This window comes from Pezoporus wallicus, unplaced genomic scaffold, assembly GCF_028554395.1.
Source record: "Pezoporus wallicus isolate ANWC-B61680 ecotype Strahan unplaced genomic scaffold, APGP_CSIRO_Pwel_v1 contig_7000, whole genome shotgun sequence".
In the NCBI taxonomy this organism is placed as follows: Eukaryota; Metazoa; Chordata; class Aves; order Psittaciformes; family Psittacidae; genus Pezoporus; species Pezoporus wallicus.
In genome coordinates, this window is record NW_026642512.1 from 256,074 (window position 1) to 275,103 (window position 19,030).

At 44.6% G+C, this 19,030-nt stretch overlaps 1 protein-coding gene across 1 annotated transcript in view; it reads left to right on the plus strand.

Moving 5' to 3' along the window:
• The window catches only part of COMMD10 (COMM domain containing 10), a 130,883-nt gene that overhangs the window by 23,860 nt on the left and 87,993 nt on the right, over positions 1 to 19,030 (plus strand). Inside the window, exon 5 of the mRNA XM_057430831.1 lies at positions 5,121 to 5,231. Within this exon, the coding sequence (XP_057286814.1) occupies positions 5,121 to 5,231 (111 nt within the window). The remainder of the gene's footprint in view (positions 1 to 5,120; positions 5,232 to 19,030) is intronic.

The window sequence follows — 19,030 nt, forward strand, 5'->3', positions numbered from 1 at the left end:
GCCCGTGTCCTCATGGGTGACTTCAACCACCCTGACATCTGTTGGAGGGATGGTACGGCCCGGCACAAGCAATCCAGGAGGTTCCTCGATTGTGTGGAAGACAACTTCCTTCTGCAAGTAATAGAGGAGCCGACAAGGAGAGGTGCCATGCTTGACCTCGTGCTCACCAACAGGGAAGGGCTCATTGGAAATGTGACTCTCCACGGCAGCCTTGGTTGCAGCGATCATGAGGTGGTCGAATTTGGGATCCTCAGGACAGTGAGAAGAGCATGCAGCAAGCTCACTGCCCTAGACTTCAAAAGAGCAGACTTTGGCCTCTTCAGGAACCTGCTTAGTAAGGTTCCATGGGGTATAGCCCTAGAGGGCAGGGGGGCCAAGGCTGTTGGTTGTTATTCAAGGATCACCTGCTACAAGCTCAGGACTGTTGCATCCTGACTAGAAGGAAGTGCAGCAGGAAGGCCAGGAGACCTCCATGGGTGAATAAGGAACTGCTGAGGAAACTTAGAGGGGAAAAAAGAGGCTTATAAAAAGTGGAATCAAGGACAGGTGGCCTGGGAAGAGTACAGGGATGTTGTCTGGCAAGCTAGGGACCAGGTTAGAAAAGCTAAGGCCCAGTTAAACTTGGCTAGGGATGTGAAAGATAACAGGAGGGATTGTGTAGGTCCATTGTGATAAAAGGCAGGCTAGGGACAACGTGGGCCCTCTCCAGAAGCTATCAGGAGAACTGGCTACCCTGGATTTGGAGAAAACTGAGTTTCTTAATGACTTCTTTGCCTCAGTCTTCACTGGCAAAGGCTCTGACCACACCAGCCAAATCCTGGAAGGCAAATGCAGGGACTGTGAGAATGAAGACCTTGGGCCCACTGTAGGAGAGGATCTGGTTCGAGACCATCTTAAGAACCTGAACATGCACAAGTCCATGGGACCTGATGAAATCCATCTGTGGGTCCTGAAGGAGCTGACAAATGAAGTTGCTAAGCCACTGGTCATCATATTTGAAAAATCGTAGCAGTCAGGTGAAGTTCCCGATGACTGGAAAAAGGGAAATATAACCCCCATTTTCAAGAAGGGGAAAATGGATGACCTGGGGAATTACAGACCAGTCAGTCTCACCTCTGTGCCTGGCAAAATCTTGGAGCAGATTCTCCTGGAAGGCATGCTAAGGCACATGAAAATCAACAAGGTGCTTGGTGACAGCCAGCATGGCTTCACTAAGGGGAAATCCTGCCTGACCAATTTGGTGGCCTTCTATGATGGGGCTACAGAACTGATGGACAGGGGTAGAGCAGTTGATGTCATCTACCTGGACTTGTGCAAAGCGTTTGACACTGTCCCACACAACATCCTTGTCTCTAAATTGGAGAGACATCAATTTGATGGATGGACCACTCAGTGGATAAAGACCTGGCTGGATGGCCACACACAAAGAGTTGTGGTCAACGGCTCAATGTCGGGCTGGAGACCAGTAACGAGTGGTGTCCCTCAGGAATTGCTTTTAGGACCAGTCTTGTTCAACATCTTCGTCACTGACACGGACAATGGGATTGAGTGCGCCCTCAGCAAGTTTGCCGATGACACCAAGCTGTGTGGTTCGGTTGATATGCTGGAGGGAAGGAATGCCATCCAGAGGGACCTTGACACGCTTGTGAGGTGGGCTGATGCTAACCTTAAGAAGTTTAACCATGCCAAGTGCAAGGTCCTACACCTGGGTTGGAGAAATCCCAGCCAACACAGGTTGGGCAAAGAAGAGATTCAGAGCAGCCCTGCAGAGAAGGACTTGGAGGTGCTGGTTGATGGGAAAATGAACATGAGCAGGCTTCAGTGTGCGCTTGCAGCCCAGAAAGCCAACCGTATCCTGGGCTGCATCAAAAGGCGCGTGACCAGCAGGTCAAAGGAGGTGATCCTGCACCCCCTCATCTTGCGAGATGTCACCTGGAGTACTGTGTGCAGTTCTGCTGTCCTCAACATGAAAAGGTCATGGAACTGTTGGAACAAGTCCAGAGAAGGGCCATGAGGATGATCAGGGGACTGGAGCACCTCTCACATGAAGACAGGCTGAGAAAGTTGGGGCTGTTCAGCCTGGAGAAGAGAAGGCAGCGTGGAGGCCTCATAGCAGCCTTCCAGTATCTGAAGGGGGCCTATAGGGATGCTGGGGAGGGACTATTTGTTAGGGACTGTAGTGGTAGGACAAGAGGTAAGGGGTTAAAACTTAAACAGGGGAAGTTTAGATTGGATGTAAGGAGGAAATTCTTTCCTGTTAGAATGGTGAGGCACTGGAATGGGTTGCCCAGGGGCGTTGTGAATGCTCCATCCCTGGCAGTGTTCAAGATCAGATTGGATGAGGCCTTGGGTGATATGATTTAGTGTAAGGTGTCCCTGCCCATGGCAGGGGGGCTGGATCTTGATGATCTTAAGGTCCTTTCCAACCCTAACTATTCTATGATTCTATGATTCTGTGAAGTTAGCAACTTCCATTAAAATGGTCCTACAAGGTCCTACACCTGGGTCAGAGCAATCCCAGGCACAGCTACAGGTTGGGCAAAAAAGAGATTCAGAGCAGCCCTGTGGAGAAGGACTTGGAGGTGTTGGTCGATGAGGAAACGAACATGAGCAGGCTTCAGTGTGTGCTCACACCCAGAAAGCCAACTGTATCCTGGGCTGCATCAAAAGGAACATGACCAGCAGGTCGAAGGAGGTGATCCTGCCTCTTTGCTCTTGCGAGATGTCACCTGGAGTACTGTGTGCAGTTCTGGTGTCCTCAACATAAAAAGGACATGGAACTGTTGGAACCAGTCCAGAGGAGGGCCATGAGGATGATCAGGGGACTGGAGCACCTCTTGTATGAAGATAGGCTGAGGAAGTTGGGTCTGTTCAGCCTGGGGAAGAGAAGGCTGCGTGGAGGCCTCATAGCAGCCTTCCAGTATCTGAAGGGGGGGCTTTAGAGATGCATTAGGGACTGTAGTGTTAGGACAAGGGGTCAACTTAAACACAGGAAGTTCAGGTTAGTTATAAGCAAGAAGTTCTTTATGGTAAGGGCGGTGAGACACTGGAATGGGTTGCCCAGGGAGGTTGTGAATGCTCCATCCCTGGCAGTGTTCAAGGCCAGGTTGGACAGAGCCTTGGGTGACATGGTGTAGTGTGAGGTGTCCCTGCCTGTGGCGGGGGGCTTTGAACTAGATGATCTTAAGGTCCTTTCCACCCATAACTATTCTATGATTCTATGAACTGATCTTCTTGATTGAAAACCTAGTAGGGCAGGATGCCAAGATCTTTCCGCTCTTTAGCGAAGCAGAAGTGATTTATTTATTTGATTTGGTTGAAATTCATGGAGACAAAAGCCATTTTCCAGCTGTGATTCTCCTGTAGGTTGCTGGAGGATTTGAAATACTGTCCAGCACACTTGTCTATTATTAGACTGACTTGGGCACATCCACACAATCTAATTTGTACTGCACTGTACTTTTGGGTTTGTCAATGGCCTTTTATTTAGAGGAAATCAAACCAGAGAATTATGGTTAAAAATAAATCTGCTTTTAGAATTTATAAAATTTGTCTTTTAAAGCATACTTAGTTCATTGGCTGTGGGCATACTAAAACTATGTCTACCACAAAATGAACTAGGCCACATTTACAGTGTTTTAGCTGTGGCCGTTTGTGTTGTAAGCATGCTTTCATTGACCTGATTAATATGTTTCCTTATTTTTACTGCAGAATGAAGCCTGAATAGGGGCATTGATTGCCGAGCAGCTTACCGACTGCAGGCAAATGTGGTGAAGTTCTTCCTATTGTCTGATTCCTGTATGCATAAAGTCAGCCTGAGATTCTCTCTTTACATTAACTTTGTTTGGCCTTGGCTAAACACCTTAACCATCTTGGACTCGAAGGGGTGGTTGATAGGTCATGACATGTAATTTTCCTTTCGGTATACTTATTTGTATGGCTTTCAGTGTTTTTTACATAATTGGCTTAATGTTGATGCAATTATACAAAGAAATGCATTATAAGACATTAATGTGTAAATGTAAATGGCATAGCTGCAACAAATTTTGGAAATTTTCTTTGAGCCCGTAGAAGATGTTTCTGCCACTTTCTTTCTTATCTTTTGATCTAGAGATTACTGACACCGTAGAATGTAGGGCATGTATTGGCTTCTCTCCTGTTCAGAGTACAGTGCCTCTGGGAGGGCTTTATGTTGTTGACGATTTTAGCTGAATTTTTGGACTGGCAAGAGGTTAACTGAGATGTGGTTCGCTTTCACTTTTACCAAGTCGGACATAGTCTTTTCTAGCAGAGGAGAGGCACAAGATTAAAAAGAACTTCTATACAAATTAGCTTGCCAGATGGGAAGACTTTAGTTTTCTGCTTTTCTTTATTTGAGAAGGCCTAGTAGGTTATTTCACGAAAGAGTTGGGCTAGATGATCTCCAGAGGTCCTTTCAAACCCTAGCAATTCTATGATTCTGTGACTTTTAGCTCTGTTCTTGTATATTTCATTTATGCATGAGATGTAGCTTGATAATGTTAGAGTATAATTTTAGATTAATGGATTAGAAAGCAATTTAAAATGTATTTTTGTGTAGCTTTCTGCTAAAATTCTGTTGCTGACATACTTAACTGGTTTTTGGCTTTTCAATAGTAACAATTTAAAAAGAACAGAATTATTTTTGTCATTAACATCAGTATATGCTAGAACACACATGAGTAGATCTGTTGATTGAGAAATTATGATTTTTAGCTGGTTTACCATTTACTGGTAGTTTTTTCTTTTTCCTAAATGAAAAATAAATATGAAATCGAATCTGCAGCTTTGCTGATAAACTTCCACAAGAAGGGGAAACTACCTTGTTTTAGTTATGTTTTGTGGATTGGTTCCAGCAGATTTGAAGCGTATGAAGTTGCTTTATTTTGAGTGGTCACAGGCAGCTGGAATGATAAATAGCACAAGAGAGAAGCAAATCTGTCTTGGAATCCAGGAGAAGTTGCAGAATATGCATTGCATAAAAATGCTTAAGATTTGAGGAGCCTGACATTGTGTTCACTGACACAGACCATGCACAACATTGAAAGTTGACCTGAATGGCTCTTCACCATCTGATTGTAATCTGCATTTGTATTCTATAGCTTGAAACAATTGGATGGCAGCTTAATCTCCAACTGGCAGAGTCCATGCAAGCAAAGTTGAAGTCTCCTCAAGCTGTGCTAGAACTGGGAGTGAACAATGAAGACTCAAAGGTAAGAAAATGCATGCCTGGCAGAGTTGGAGTGAGTTGTGGTGATGCTCTTCTGTTCCAGGTTCTGAGGCATCAGTTGGAACTCGTGTTCATTGTTAGCCTTGCCTGTGGTTTTTTTTTTTTGTATTTTATAAAATTATAGTAAGCACTTGGAATTGTGAAGTACCGATGTGATAGTATATATATTGGGTAGGCTGACAGCTGTGTTACCAACTCTTTGGACTGTAATATAATGCAGAAATATGAATGTGGTTATTTTAGGTCTCTATAACTCTGTAGTTAATCTATTTTTATCACCTAGCAGGTGATTGGTACCTCTTACACCTTTAATGCTTAGTAGCTTGCAACTTTCTACCATGTGTGCAGTTAAGATATTAGTCATCACTTGCAGCCTTTCTGTGCTAATGATGTATTTATATGAATGATGAATGACAGTGTCTCCCACAGCATCCTCATAGATAAGCTAAGGAAGTGTGGGCTTGATGATCAGGTAGTGAGGTGGATCAAGAACTGGTTGGAAGGAAGAAGGCAGAGAGTTGTGGTCAGTGGGGCAGAATCTAGCTGGAGGTCTGTGACTAGTGGAGTCCCTCAGGGGTCGGTGCTGGGACCAGTGCTGTTTAATATTTTCATCAACGACCTGGATGAGGGAACTGAGTGTACCCTTAGCAAGTTTGCTGATGATACTAAGCTGGGAGGAGTGGCTGACACACCAGAGGGCTCTGTTGCCATTCAACGAGACCTGGACAGGCTGGAGAGTTGGGCGGAGAGGAACTTGATGAAATTCAACAAGGGCAAGTATAGAGTCCTGCATCTGGGGAAGAACAACCCCATGTACCAGTACAGGTTGGGGGCTGACCTGCTGGACAGTAGTGAAGGGGAAAGGGACCTGGGGGTCCTGCTGGACAGGAGGATGACCATGAGCCGGCAATGTGCCTTTGTGGCCAAGAAGGCCAATGGCATCCTAGGGTGCATTAGAAAGGGTGTGGTTAGTAGGTCAAGAGAGGTTCTCCTCCCCCTCTACTCTGCCTTGGTGAGGCCGCATCTGGAATATTGTGTCCAGTTCTGGGCCCCTCAGTTCAAGAAGGACAAGGAATTGCTTGAAAGAGTCCAGCGCAGAGCTACAAAGATGATTAAGGGAATGGAACATCTCCCTTATGAGGAAAGGCTGAGGGAGCTGGGACTCTTTAGCTTGGAGGAGACTGAGGGGTGGCCTCATCAATGTTTACAAATACGTAAAGGGTGAGTGTCAGGATGATGGAGCTAGGTTTTTTTCAGTGATGTCCAGTGATAGGACAAGGGGCAATGGGTGTAAACTGGAACATAGGAGGTTCCATGTGAACATCAGGAAAAATTTCTTTACTGTGAGAGTGACAGATCACTAGAACAGGTTGCCCAGGGGAGTTGTGGAGTCTCCTACGTTGGAGATATTCAAGGCCCGCCTGGACAAGTTCCTGTGTGATGTACTCTAGGTTACCCTGCTCTTGCAGGAGGGTTGGACTAGATGATCTTTTGAGGTCCCTTCCAACCCTTAGGATTCTGTGATTCTGTAAGAGATTTGAAGGGAAAAGTCAGAACTCAGTTCTGCTTTAGCATTGCATTTATTGCATTACAGTAATTTTACTAATGTGAGTGGAATTTCTGATAGATGGTGGAATAGTAGAATGCACAGCTTATGTCTGTACTTCTCACCAGGACTTGCAGGAGTTGTGTGTTTTTCAGCAGTTCACAGCAATATGTATTTTTGAAATGCAAATACAGCAACTAGACAGTATTCTATGTCCAAGCTGCATTGGGCAGCACTGCATACAGATTAAATTCTGTGGCAAACCAGTTTTTTAAAAAATGAGGGAAAAATAACACAAAGTTTGTCTGTTTCCTTTACAAACAGAATCAGCAAGTGGATTTTTTTTGATTTCTTCTCTGTGTGTATAATTAGATGCGGAGATCAGAATTATGTTGCAGTAATTATAAGTCTAGAATAAACTTGTAACTGGCATTTAGATTGAGCAATGTAATATTGGTCCTGCTTGATGAACCTGATCTTCTATGATAAGATGACCCGCCTGGCTGATGAGGCTGTGGACATTGTCTAGTTGGACTTAAGTAAAGCATTTGACACTGTCTCCCACAGCATTCTCTTGGAGAAATTGTCTGCTCATGGCCTGGAGAGGTGGATTCTTTTGTGGGTTGGAAACTGGCTGGGTGGCCAAGCCCAAAGAGTGGTGGTAAATGGCATCACATCTAGTTGGCAACTGGTGATGTCCCTTGGGGCTTGGTATTAGGGCCAGTGTTGTTTAATATTTTCATTGATGATCTGGATGAGGGGATTGAGCACACCCTCAGTAAATTTGGAGACAACACCAGCTCTGGTGGGAGTGTTGATCTGCTGGAGAATAGGAGGGTTCTGCAGAGGGATCTGGACAGGCTGCATCAATGGGCTGTGGCCAGTGGTATGAGGGTCAACAAGGCAAAGTGCTGGGTCCTGCCCTTGGGCCACAACTCCATGGAATGTGGCTGGAAAGCTGCTCGGTGGAAAAGGACCTGGAGGCGATGATTGATGCCTCTGAACATGAACCAGCTTGTACCCAGGCAGCCAAGAAAGCCAACAGCATCCTGGCCTGTATCAGCAGCAGCGTGGCCAGCAGGGCCAGGGCAGTGATCAGCCCCCTGTATTGCACTGGTGAGGCTGCACCTCAAATCCTGTGTTCAGCTCTGGGCTCCTCACTACAATAGAGACATTTTGGTGCTGGAGCTGGTCCAGAGAAGGGCAGTGAAGCTGGTGAAGGGTCTGGAGCACAAGTCTGATGAGGAATGGCTGAGGGAACTGGGGGGGGGGTTTAGTCCAGAGAAGAGAAGGCTGTCCACAACTGCCTGAAAGGAGGTTGTAGTGAGATGGATATTGGTCCAGTCTTGCAAGAAACAAGTGATAGGAAAGAGGTAATGGCCTCAAGCTGTGCCAGGGGAGGTTTAGATTGGATGTTAGGAAATATTTCTTCACAGAGAGGTTGATCAGGCATTGGAACAGGCTACCCAGGGAAGTGGTGGAGTCACCATCCCTGGAAGTGCTCAAAAACCATGTAGATGAGGCCCTCAGTGACATGGTTTAGTAGTGATCTTGAAAGTCCTGGGGTAAAGGTTGGACTTGATGATCTGAAAGCTCTTTTCCAACCTAGCTGATTCTGTAATTCTGTATGATTCTAAGAAAAACATACGGATGCTCTCACACTACAGATACTAAAATGTAAAAGCCTGGGTTGGTGTAAAGGTAACTACGGCTTTTTTTTCCTGAATGATTACATCCTTGTATAGAACAGGTTTAAGATTGGTTAATATTTACTTATATACTGACAGAAGTGTTGGAGCATAATTTGGCATGAACTTATCTTATTTATTCCATTTTTTTTTTTTACGTTTTCTGATAATCCATGGATGTAGCAACTTGAATTTTTTCAGGGAGGGCACGAAGTGCTGTTTCAGAGGAGCTTTTGACGTCTGGCTCATTAGAGGGCAGTAGTGCTCTTTGTCACATGGGCTCTTTGCTTTGTTGAGATAATGCTCTGAATCAATTGTGAAGTCGATCGTAGTGGGAAGTGTGAAGTATTTACATTTCTAATCTGTACAGAACAATAGAAGTTTGTCTTGCTCATCTAAAAATCCGAGGCCTATTAATAAAAAACCACCCGGTACTTCACAAGGTAAATAAAAATGGCCATTTTTTCCACTTCTGCTAACTAAAAGTAATTCTACTAATACATTAATTCTTACTACACCTCACTCCACTTAAAGATTATTTAAACAGTTCTCTGTCAGAATCTGACATTTTAAATTAGTATTTAAATTATCTCTTCAGGAGAAGTAATCAGAAAACCTGTGGATATGTGAATGTTATTTGTGCTTCATGGAATGAAGAGAGTCAGAGGATCTGCTATATGCTATATAAATATTTATAGAGTATATTTTGTAAGCTTCAGATGAAATGCAGAATCCCATAGGTATTATAACATCAAAATGAAAAAGTAAGGTGGTCTTTGGTTCTTAAAGGTGATCCAAGCTGCTAGTGACATTTGCATTGCCCAGGAAGTACGCTGCTTGTGACTAGTAGTAGTGGTGATTAGATCCCATGATTTTTGTTTCTTTTTCCTGGGTTTTGCTACAAATTTGCTGTTTGCTTATACTCTGAATTAGCTTGATTTGTATCTAACAAACATATTGCATATTCTGTGAGATGTTTCTCACAGTGGCGCCGGGGGGGTGTGTGTGTGTTTGTGTGTACTATTAAGTGAGGAATGAGGTACTTTGAGAGGCTTCAGAGTTGCCAGCCTTGATGATACTCAAGAGTCAAAGGGACAAGTCCCTGATCATTTAGAGCAAAGCATGCAGATAGCCCTACTGTGAGCAGGGGCTGGATCAGACGGGCTGCCAAACCCTGCCTTCCAGCCCTAGTTGTCTTTTGATCTAGGCTGCTGTGCCACTTAGTTGCTGATGGTGCTTTGTATAAGAAGGAGAGAAAAAAAGGAGCTTTCAATTAAAAATCCAATTAACAGCAACTTCTTGCAATGATTCATAATTTGAAATGTTTAATTGCATTTCTGTGTCTAAGGAAAGTGGAATTTCTGTGAACTAAGCACACAAAACAAGCTGGTGTGATAAGAAACATATTTTTGAACGGCAAGATCCTTTTTGCTTGCATTCTGACATTTCTGAGGTCAGGTAACATTTAGGACTGATTGATGTGTAAAAACATCAGCTGTATATGAGGCTTTTCTTTAATAACATAATTTGGTTTCAGGTTTTGGGGTCCATTGAGTTGCAACACAACAGTCTAGGTTTTCTTGACAATTATTTTTGTGTCTATAGGGTGAATTAACCAGTAGAGGGAGCACAAATGAATAGTCCTGATAATCTGTGCTGCTAATTATGATTTTGATTTGCAAACAAAGACTGTTCCCAGAAAGTGCTGTGTGTGTTTAATGTCTGTTTTCTTCAGTAATATATTTAATAATCAGCCACATAGACACACACCCTCATGTTCTTCCCCCCCCCCCCCCCCCGTTAATAGCAGTAATACCTTAGGCCATCTAGTCCAGATCTTTATAAGCTGTGGTATTTTTTATAACCAGAGGAGCCATATAAAAAAAAGATTAATAAGGGCTGTAGAAAAAGTCTGAAGCTTTCAGAAATGTCACATTATTGGTGCCAAATATCTCTGCAGAGGGACATAAGGAGTGTATTCTTAAAGAATTTCTCCTATACCTCTTTTCTAGGAAGAACCAGTAAGGCGCATTACTATAAAAGGTATTTATTATTGTGTATTCTTACACATGATCTGTAGCTAACAATTATAGTTGAAAATTGTTAGGATAAATAAACTGTTCTTGCCCAGTGTTCTCTCTTGATAGTTATAATTTATTTTTTTTTCCTGTAACTCCATTCCACATATTTTATTAGATTCAGTTATCTAATTACAGTTTCTTATGGAAGGCTTTGCTTTTTTCTTGGTTTTCCTTCTCTCTATTTAATCTATGATTTTATTCTTAACCATTAAAGACTTCTTGGCAGAGCTCTTTTTTTCAGTGTGAATGCTATGTATAGATTCCTTGTAAGAAATCAATACTTTGTTTATTTTGCTCCTTCTTAATACATGTATTTGAAGAATTTTATCTGCAAATTCATGACAAAAGGTAACTGATAAATGTTCTGTTTTTTTAAGCCTGCTAGTGCAATACATTTGCCAAAAGACAGATGTAATGAAAGTGTTACTATACTAAAAGAATTTTTTTTCTTTTTACTTAATTTCCCCTAACTTTGGATGCTTTAAAAGGGGAATATTAAAGTGGAAATATTTTAAACAATTTTTTTCCTGTAACTGTTTGTTCAGAAGCAAAACAGGGGTCTGACTGTGTTAGAAACTGAGAGTGCAATACATATTCATCATTATGCAGTGTAACTAGAAGTCTGGAAATCTTAAATGATTATTTTTCACTTGATAAAATAACAGGGTATGGTTTTCTTCCCTTCCCTTCTCTCCACCCTACTTTTTACAGGCTTTCTATGCATTTCTGGACTGTGGAGAAATTTAGATCTTTGATGTTTTGCTCTGTTTAAGTATGCCATTCTGCTTTCTAAGTTTGCCGTTGTAAATACTTTCCCCATCTTTAACAGCAAAGCATTGTAGATGAGAAACAAAGCTCTTCTTCTTTTTCTTTGATTCAGACTGTAGATTCTGTGAAGCCTGTATGGCATGCAGGTAGGACCTGAACTTGGATTATATTTAAGCAAATATGGTGATGCTTCCCCTTCCCCTCAGTTTAGCCTTTTGTTTTCCTCTGAGAAGAAGGGATTGGCATAACAATTGGAGTTGGTGGATGCAAATGTATTTCCACTCCAGAGAGGTAGAAGGTGATAGAGTTGAGCATCTCTACTACCATGATGTACCCCCTTCATTTGCCTTCTTAGTTATCAACTTTGGGGTGATGCATTTCAGTGCCAGTTTTGATTTTCAAAATAAAGGAGTAATTTGTATCTGTAGGGCCTCAAAACAACAGGACAGTTAAAAGACATGGTGCTGAAAGAACTGTGCTGAGGTGCAGAGACTAAACAAAATGTAAGTTGTTTCTCACGTTCACCTCTCAGCCGTTTACTGCTCTGATGAGGACATCACCATTTTCCTTCTCAGAACACAAAAAGGCTAGCTTGTATGTACACCCTTGAGGCAAATTTAGTCTTCTCATCAAGTAGATTTGCAAGTCTCTAGCAATTGCAGAAATTAAGTAGGACAGGCCTTGGATGAATGCAAAAATGAGACTGAGGGGGAAAGATTTTTTCGTTCCTATTTAGAGAACGTAAGTGGAAGCCTGAATAGCCTCAGGTAGCACAGTCCTGGTTCAGGGTCTTTCTGAACTTCTGTATACAAGCAAGGTTGCTGCATTTGGCAAGGTAGATTATGAAACCAGTTTTGTTCTGAGACTAAGATCTAATAAATACTGCTGCTGGTCAGAAAAAAGAAGCTTTCCTAAGGGGAGGTTTCAGAATATTGATGAAAGTCCTCATATTTGTTGGAGCTGTAGTAAGAATGACTGTATAATCTTCAGTGTGTGGAACAGTTCAGAAAAATGAGACTGAAATTCATAATTTGTTTCCAGGCTGTCAGATTGCTACAGAAAGCTGTCAGCAATTTTGTTGGTTAACCATGAGAGCCAGAAATTCTAGGTTTGCAGCACACAGTAATTCTTGCATAAGACTGTTTTTGGTCTATCAGATCTATTATCTCTGATTAAATTCGTTTAATTAGAGGGAGAAACAAAGATGCAGCCGGAATTTTCAAGATGCTGGGAACACTTTTGTTTTCTTACCAGTGTAGAAACGGATGACAATGTAACCATGTCCTGTACGTTGTGAGTAGTTTGACATTTTACTTAGAATCCATTTGCCAGATGGTATGACTCCAGGAGTGTGCACTCACTTCTGGTAATTCTGCTGCAGGGTGTAGTTAATTATCTGACTCCATTTGTGATCTTGCATGATTTAGTTAACCCAGCTTACAGTAAGGATCTCTTTACAGGGATCTCTTTACAGTATTCTTAGGTTTCACCTGGCCATATACAGAATTTATGAATACAGTCCACAACCATGAATTTACAAATCCTGTAACTGGGTACAGCCTCTGTGCATGCTCTGTTCCCACTGAAACACTCATATGGCTTTGTCCGTGTGTCTTTGTGTCATAGAAATACAGAAGAAAATGGTTGCAGTTTACAGTTGGTTGCAGCCTTGGGCAACCTCAGCCTGGAGTTAGTACTGAAACTTTTGTTTTGTACAGGAGTAACCTGAATTGTCGCTAATGTGTAACTTTACCATCCTCAATCCAAATAAGCAGCAGAAAAGTAGCTGAAATACTTGACTTTTAAGTTAAAACTTGGTGACCCATTTCACTGTGAGGCAGAGTTAAACTTGAGGGCATTTGAAAAACACAAGATATGGTAAGTTTTTATCATTTAATGCAGTTGTGTATGACACCTTTTTCCTTACAAAATTTGTTTCCTGTTTGCCTTAAGCTGGTTTTGTAGGGTTCATCCTCCATTTTTTTTCAGATGAAGAAAACAGATTTGTGGGATTCATTGCAAATTCTCAGGCATCTGTATGCTTTCAGAAACTATGCAGTGTTCTAGGAAATGAACTGTTGTCTTCATTTGTGTGTAGCAGTGGAAAGTAACCCTTTTTTTTTTATTACTTTTGCTGTGCTTTTGCAGTACTTCTTGGCAATACTGATCCCCCTGCTTTTACTTAGGCAATAAAACCCTTCACAAATGCATTAAAAACTGGCATCTCTTCCATGCCTGTTTCATCCTGGCTCTAAGGTAGAAAGATAATGTAGTGTAAGGAATGAGTGAGATTAGGCAGAGGTGAGCACAGAAGTTGAACTTTCTGTAACAGCAAGGCTCAGTCTTGCAAGCATAACTGTGTGTGTCCTTGATTAACCACACTTCTGCATGTGAACTCGATTAAAATGAAGTTGACTGCTGCCTTTGAGAACTGAAGGCGAAGGCAGAGGAAGACAACATGTAATGGAAAGAAGGGCAATAAAGCTGGTGAAGGTTCAGGAGCACAAGTCTGATGAGGAATGGCTGAGGGAGCTGGGGGTGTTCAGTCTGGAGAAGACAAAGGTCATGGGGGCTGTTTTGCTCTTTACCACTACCTGAAAGGAGGTTTAGTGAGGTGGGGGTCAGTCTCTTTTCCCCAGTGACAAGCAATAAGACAAGAGGAAACGGCCTCAAGTTGCACCAGGGGAGGCTTACGTTGGATATTAGGAACAATGTCTTCACCAAAAGGGTTGTCAAGCTGTCGTGGTTTAAACCCAGTCAGGTAACTTGTTCACTCACTCCCAGTGAGTGGTGCCGAGCTGACAACAATCAAGGTCCGTGTCCGTCTCCCCCCCCCCCCCTGCACCGGGGCTCTCCCCTTCCCCGCTCCTGGAGGAACGGGGAGGAGGATCGAGAGAGTGCAACTCCTCGAAGAGAACACGATACCACCGGCCAAGAAAGCGAGTTCCACCCGGAAGCCCCTGTCCTTCCGGGTAACTCCCAGTTACCCCCCACCCCGGGCATGCCGTGCTGTGGTATGGAATACCTCCCCGGCTAGCCCGGGTCAGGTGCCCCGTCTCTGCTTCCTCACAGCTTCCCCTCCTCCCTGGCAGAGCATGAGCCTCACAGAGTCCTTGGTCAGGGTAAACATCACTTAGCAACAGCCGAAAACATCGGCTTCACCAACACTGTTCTCAAACCAGAAGTCAAAACACAGCACTGCACCAGCTAACACAAAGGAAAAAACATGACTGCTACTGCTGAACCCAGGACATTATCCACCCCTTATTCCATACCATTCACGTCGTGCTCAGATCCCACATTTTCAATACACCATCGCTCTCCCACATATATACATCCATATACATACAGACCAAGAGGAAAAAATCATTTTCTTAGTGCATGGACCAATCCCTATAATGCTGCCGAGTCCATTCGGTCCATGATGTTCCAAGTTCATTCTCTGTTGGGATGATGGCTGGAGGGAAGTCAGGGCCAGTCGCTGGTGACCTGGAGACATCTAGTTGATGGGCTATAAAAGCATTACACAGCAGGCAACGGCATACAATTGAGTTCACTGGCTGTTTTCCCCTAAAATCAAATCCCCTTGAGGTATACATCGGACTTCCCCATCTTCCCGCATTACCCACCAAGTATATCCAGGTCCCTGAGCAAAAGCAATCCCACGAGTGGGTTTGCCTTTACCTGAAGCAGGAATAACCCAGACTGTCTTCCCCAGCAAATTCTTCATATGCACCACGGGAACTTTGTCCCCCTCTACAATATGTAAAAGTTCTGACTGGGCTGGGCCAGCCCTGTTGGCAGATCCTCTGGTGTTGACCAACCAGGTGGCCTTTGGTAAATGTGTATCCCAATGCTTGAAAGTTCCCCCACCCATTGCTCTCAGTGTAGTTTTTAACAGCCCATTGTACCGTTCGATTTTCCCAGAGGCTGGTGCATGGTAGGGGATGTGATATACCCACTCAATGCCATGCTCTTTGGCCCAAATATCTATAAGGTTATTGCGGAAATGAGTCCCATTGTCTGACTCAATTCTCTCTGGGGTGCCTTGTCGCCACAAAATCTGTTTCTCAAGGCCCAGGATGGTGTTCCGGGCAGTGGCATGGGGCACAGCGTATGTTTCCAGCCACCCGGTGGTTGCTTCCACCATGGTAAGCACATGGCGCTTGCTTTGGCGGGTTGGTGGCAGTGTGATATAGTCAATCTGCCAGGCCTCCCCATATTTATACTTCAACCATCGTCCTCCATACCAAAGAGGCTTTAACCGTTTGGCTTGTTTAATTGCAGCACATGTTTCACACTCATGAATAACCTGGGCAATAGTGTCCATTGTTAAGTCCACCCCTCGGTCACGGGCCCATCTATATGTTGCATCTCTGCCTTGATGGCCTGAAGTGTCATGGGCCCACCGGGCCAAAAATAATTCACCTTTATGTTGCCAATCTAAGTCCATCTGAGCCACTTCAATCTTAGCCGCTTTATCCACTTGTTGGTTGTTCTGGTGTTCCTCAGTGGCCCGACTCTTGGGTACATGGGCATCTACATGACGTACCTTCACCACCAGGTTCTGCACCCTGGCAGCAATATCTTTCCACAGTGCAGCAGCCCAGATGGGTTTACCTCTGCGTTGCCAGTTGCTCTGCTTCCATTGCTTCAACCACCCCCACAGGGCATTTGCCACCATCCATGAGTCAGTATAGAGATAAAGTACTGGCCACTTTTCTCGTTCAGCAATGTCCAGGGCCAGCTGGATGGCTTTCACCTCGGCAAATTGACTCGATTCACCCTCTCCTTCAGCAGTTTCTGCAACTTGTCGTTCAGGACTCCATACAGCTGCCTTCCATCTCCGATGCTTTCCCACAATACGGCAAGAGCCATCAGTAAACAAGGCATACTGCTTTTCACTTTCTGACAGTTTATTATATGGTGGGGCCTCTTCAGCACGCACCACCTCCTCCTCTGGTGACATTCCGAAATCTTTGCCCTCTGGCCAGTCCATGATGACTTCTAGAATGCCTGGACGACTGGGATTTCCTATTCGAGTTCGTTGTGTAATTAGTGCAGCCCATTTACTCCATGTAGCATCAGTTGCATGATGTGTAGAGGAGACCCTGCCTTTGAACATCCAGCCCAGCACGGGCAGCCGGGGTGCCAGGAGGAGCTGTGCTTCAGTGCCAATCACTTCCGAAGCAGCTCGAACCCCTTCATACGCTGCCAGTATCTCTTTCTCAGTTGGGGTATAGCTGGCCTCAGATCCTTTGTATCCCCGACTCCAAAAGCCGAGGGGTCGACCTCGAGTCTCCCCTGGAGCTTTCTGCCAGAGGCTCCAGGTAGGACCGTTCTCCCCAGCTGCAGTGTACAGCACATTTTTTACATCTGGCCCGGTCCGGACTGGTCCAAGGGCTACTGCATGAACTATCTCGCGTTTAATTTGCTCAAAGGCTTGTTGCTGCTCAGGGCCCCATTTAAAATCATTCTTCTTCCGGGTCACATGATAGAGAGGGCTTACAATCGAACTGTAATTTGGGATGTGCATTCTCCAGAACCCCACTGCACCCAAGAAAGCTTGCGTTTCTTTCTTATTAGTTGGTGGAGACATTGCTGTTATCTTGTTGATCACATCTGTGGGGATCTGTCTACGTCCATCTTGCCATTTTATTCCCAAAAATTGAATCTCCTGTGCAGGTCCCTTGACCTTACTCTGTTTTATGGCAAAACCGGCTTTCAGCAGGATTTGGATTATTTTCCTCCCTTTCTCAAAGACTTCTTCCGCTGTATCGCCCCACACAATAATGTCATCAATGTATTGCAGGTGTTCTGGAGCTTGCCCCTGTTCCAGTGCAGTCTGGATCAGTCCATGGCAAATGGTAGGGCTGTGTTTCCACCCCTGGGGCAGTCGGTTCCAAGTGAACTGGACACCCCTCCAAGTAAAAGCAAACTGTGGCCTGCACTCTGCTGCCAAAGGAATGGAGAAAAATGCATTGGCAATATCAATCGTGGCATACCACTTGGCTGCCTTTGACTCCAGTTCATACTGAAGTTCTAGCATGTCCGGTATGGCAGCACTCAATGGTGGTGTGACTTCATTCAGGCCACGATACTCTACTGTTAGTCTCCATTCTCCATTAGACTTTCGCACTGGCCATATGGGGCTATTGAAGGGTGAGCGGGTCCTGCTGATCACCCCCTGACTCTCCAGTCTACGGATCAGCTGATGGATGGGAATCAGGGAGTCTCGGTTGGTGCGATATTGCCGCCGGTGCACTGTTGTGGTCGCAATTGGCACTTGTTGTTCTTCAACTTTCAGCAACCCCACAGCAGAGGGATCTTCTGTGAGACCAGGCAAGGTGGACAGCAGTCTCCAAAGCAGCAATACCAAAAGCCCACCGGTACCCTTTTGGGTCTTTGAAGTACCCTCTCTTGAGGTAGTCTATGCCGAGGATGCATGGAGCCTCTGGACCAGTCACAATAGGGTGTTTTTGCCACTCCCTCCCAGTCAGGCTGATTTCAGCCTCCAGCACAGTCAACTCTTGGGATCCTCCTGTTACTCCAGAAATATAGATGGGTTCCACCCCTTGACAGCTTGATGGCATCAGGGTACACTGTGCACCGGTATCTACTAGAGCCTTATACTTCTGTGGGACTGATGTGCCAGGCCATCTGATCCACACAGTCCAGTAAATCCGATTGTCCCCTACCTCCACCTGGCTGGAGGCAGGGCCCCTCTAATGGTCGTCACAGCATTGGACACTTAAGTCGTGTTGAAAGGGATTATTCTTCATTATCACAGGAGCTGGAGTAAAATCAGCTCTTCCACTCCATCTGGGAAACTGCTCACCAGAGACTGAAGCCGTAGCTCTCATGTGGTGATCAGTCTTGGCCCTTGCTCCCCTCTTCAGTTCACTCACCCGTTCCTCCAAAGCTGAAGTAGGTTTTCCATCCCACTTTGTCATGTCTTCTCCATGATCCAGCAGGTAAAACCATAGGGTACCCCGTGGCGTATACCTTCTGTATCTCCTCTCTTGAACAATAGGACGTCTTTTGTTAATAGCTGAGACGTGTGTTGGTACACGTGAGGAGCTGGATAAATCAGATACATCGTCCCTCAATTTGTCGAGGTCCTGGGACAGTTTTTTCACAGCTGAGATGATGGAAGGAGTGAGATTGTCTTCGAACTCTCGGAGTTTATGAACCATTTCATCCACTGTTAGTGGTACTATGTCATTCCAGGTCACTGTTGCCAATGAATGGGCATATGATGACGGTGCATTCCGTGTAAGTTTTCGCCACATGGGTCGTGTACATTCAACTTCATCTGGATCTATAGGTGTATCCCCGTTATTTGGCTTGATGTGATAGATCATCTCTACGATGGCCGATTCCCTCAGAGACTGGATGCCTTTTTCTATAGTAGTCCACTTGGCCGAACGACTCGTAACATCGTCCTTGTACGGAAACCTTTCTTTCACAGCTGCCAAGAGCCTCCTCCAAAGGCTGAGGGACTTTTTCTCTCTTGCAATTGCTTTGTCAATTCCCCCTTCTCTAGCAAGTGATCCCAGCTGCTTGGCTTCTGTACCTTCTAGTTCGTGACCATCGGCCCCATTGTCCCAGCATCGGAGTAACCAGGTGATGATGTGCTCCCCTGGTTGACGGGTAAAATCTTTTCGCATATTCCGCAGCTCGGTTGAGGTCCGAGGTC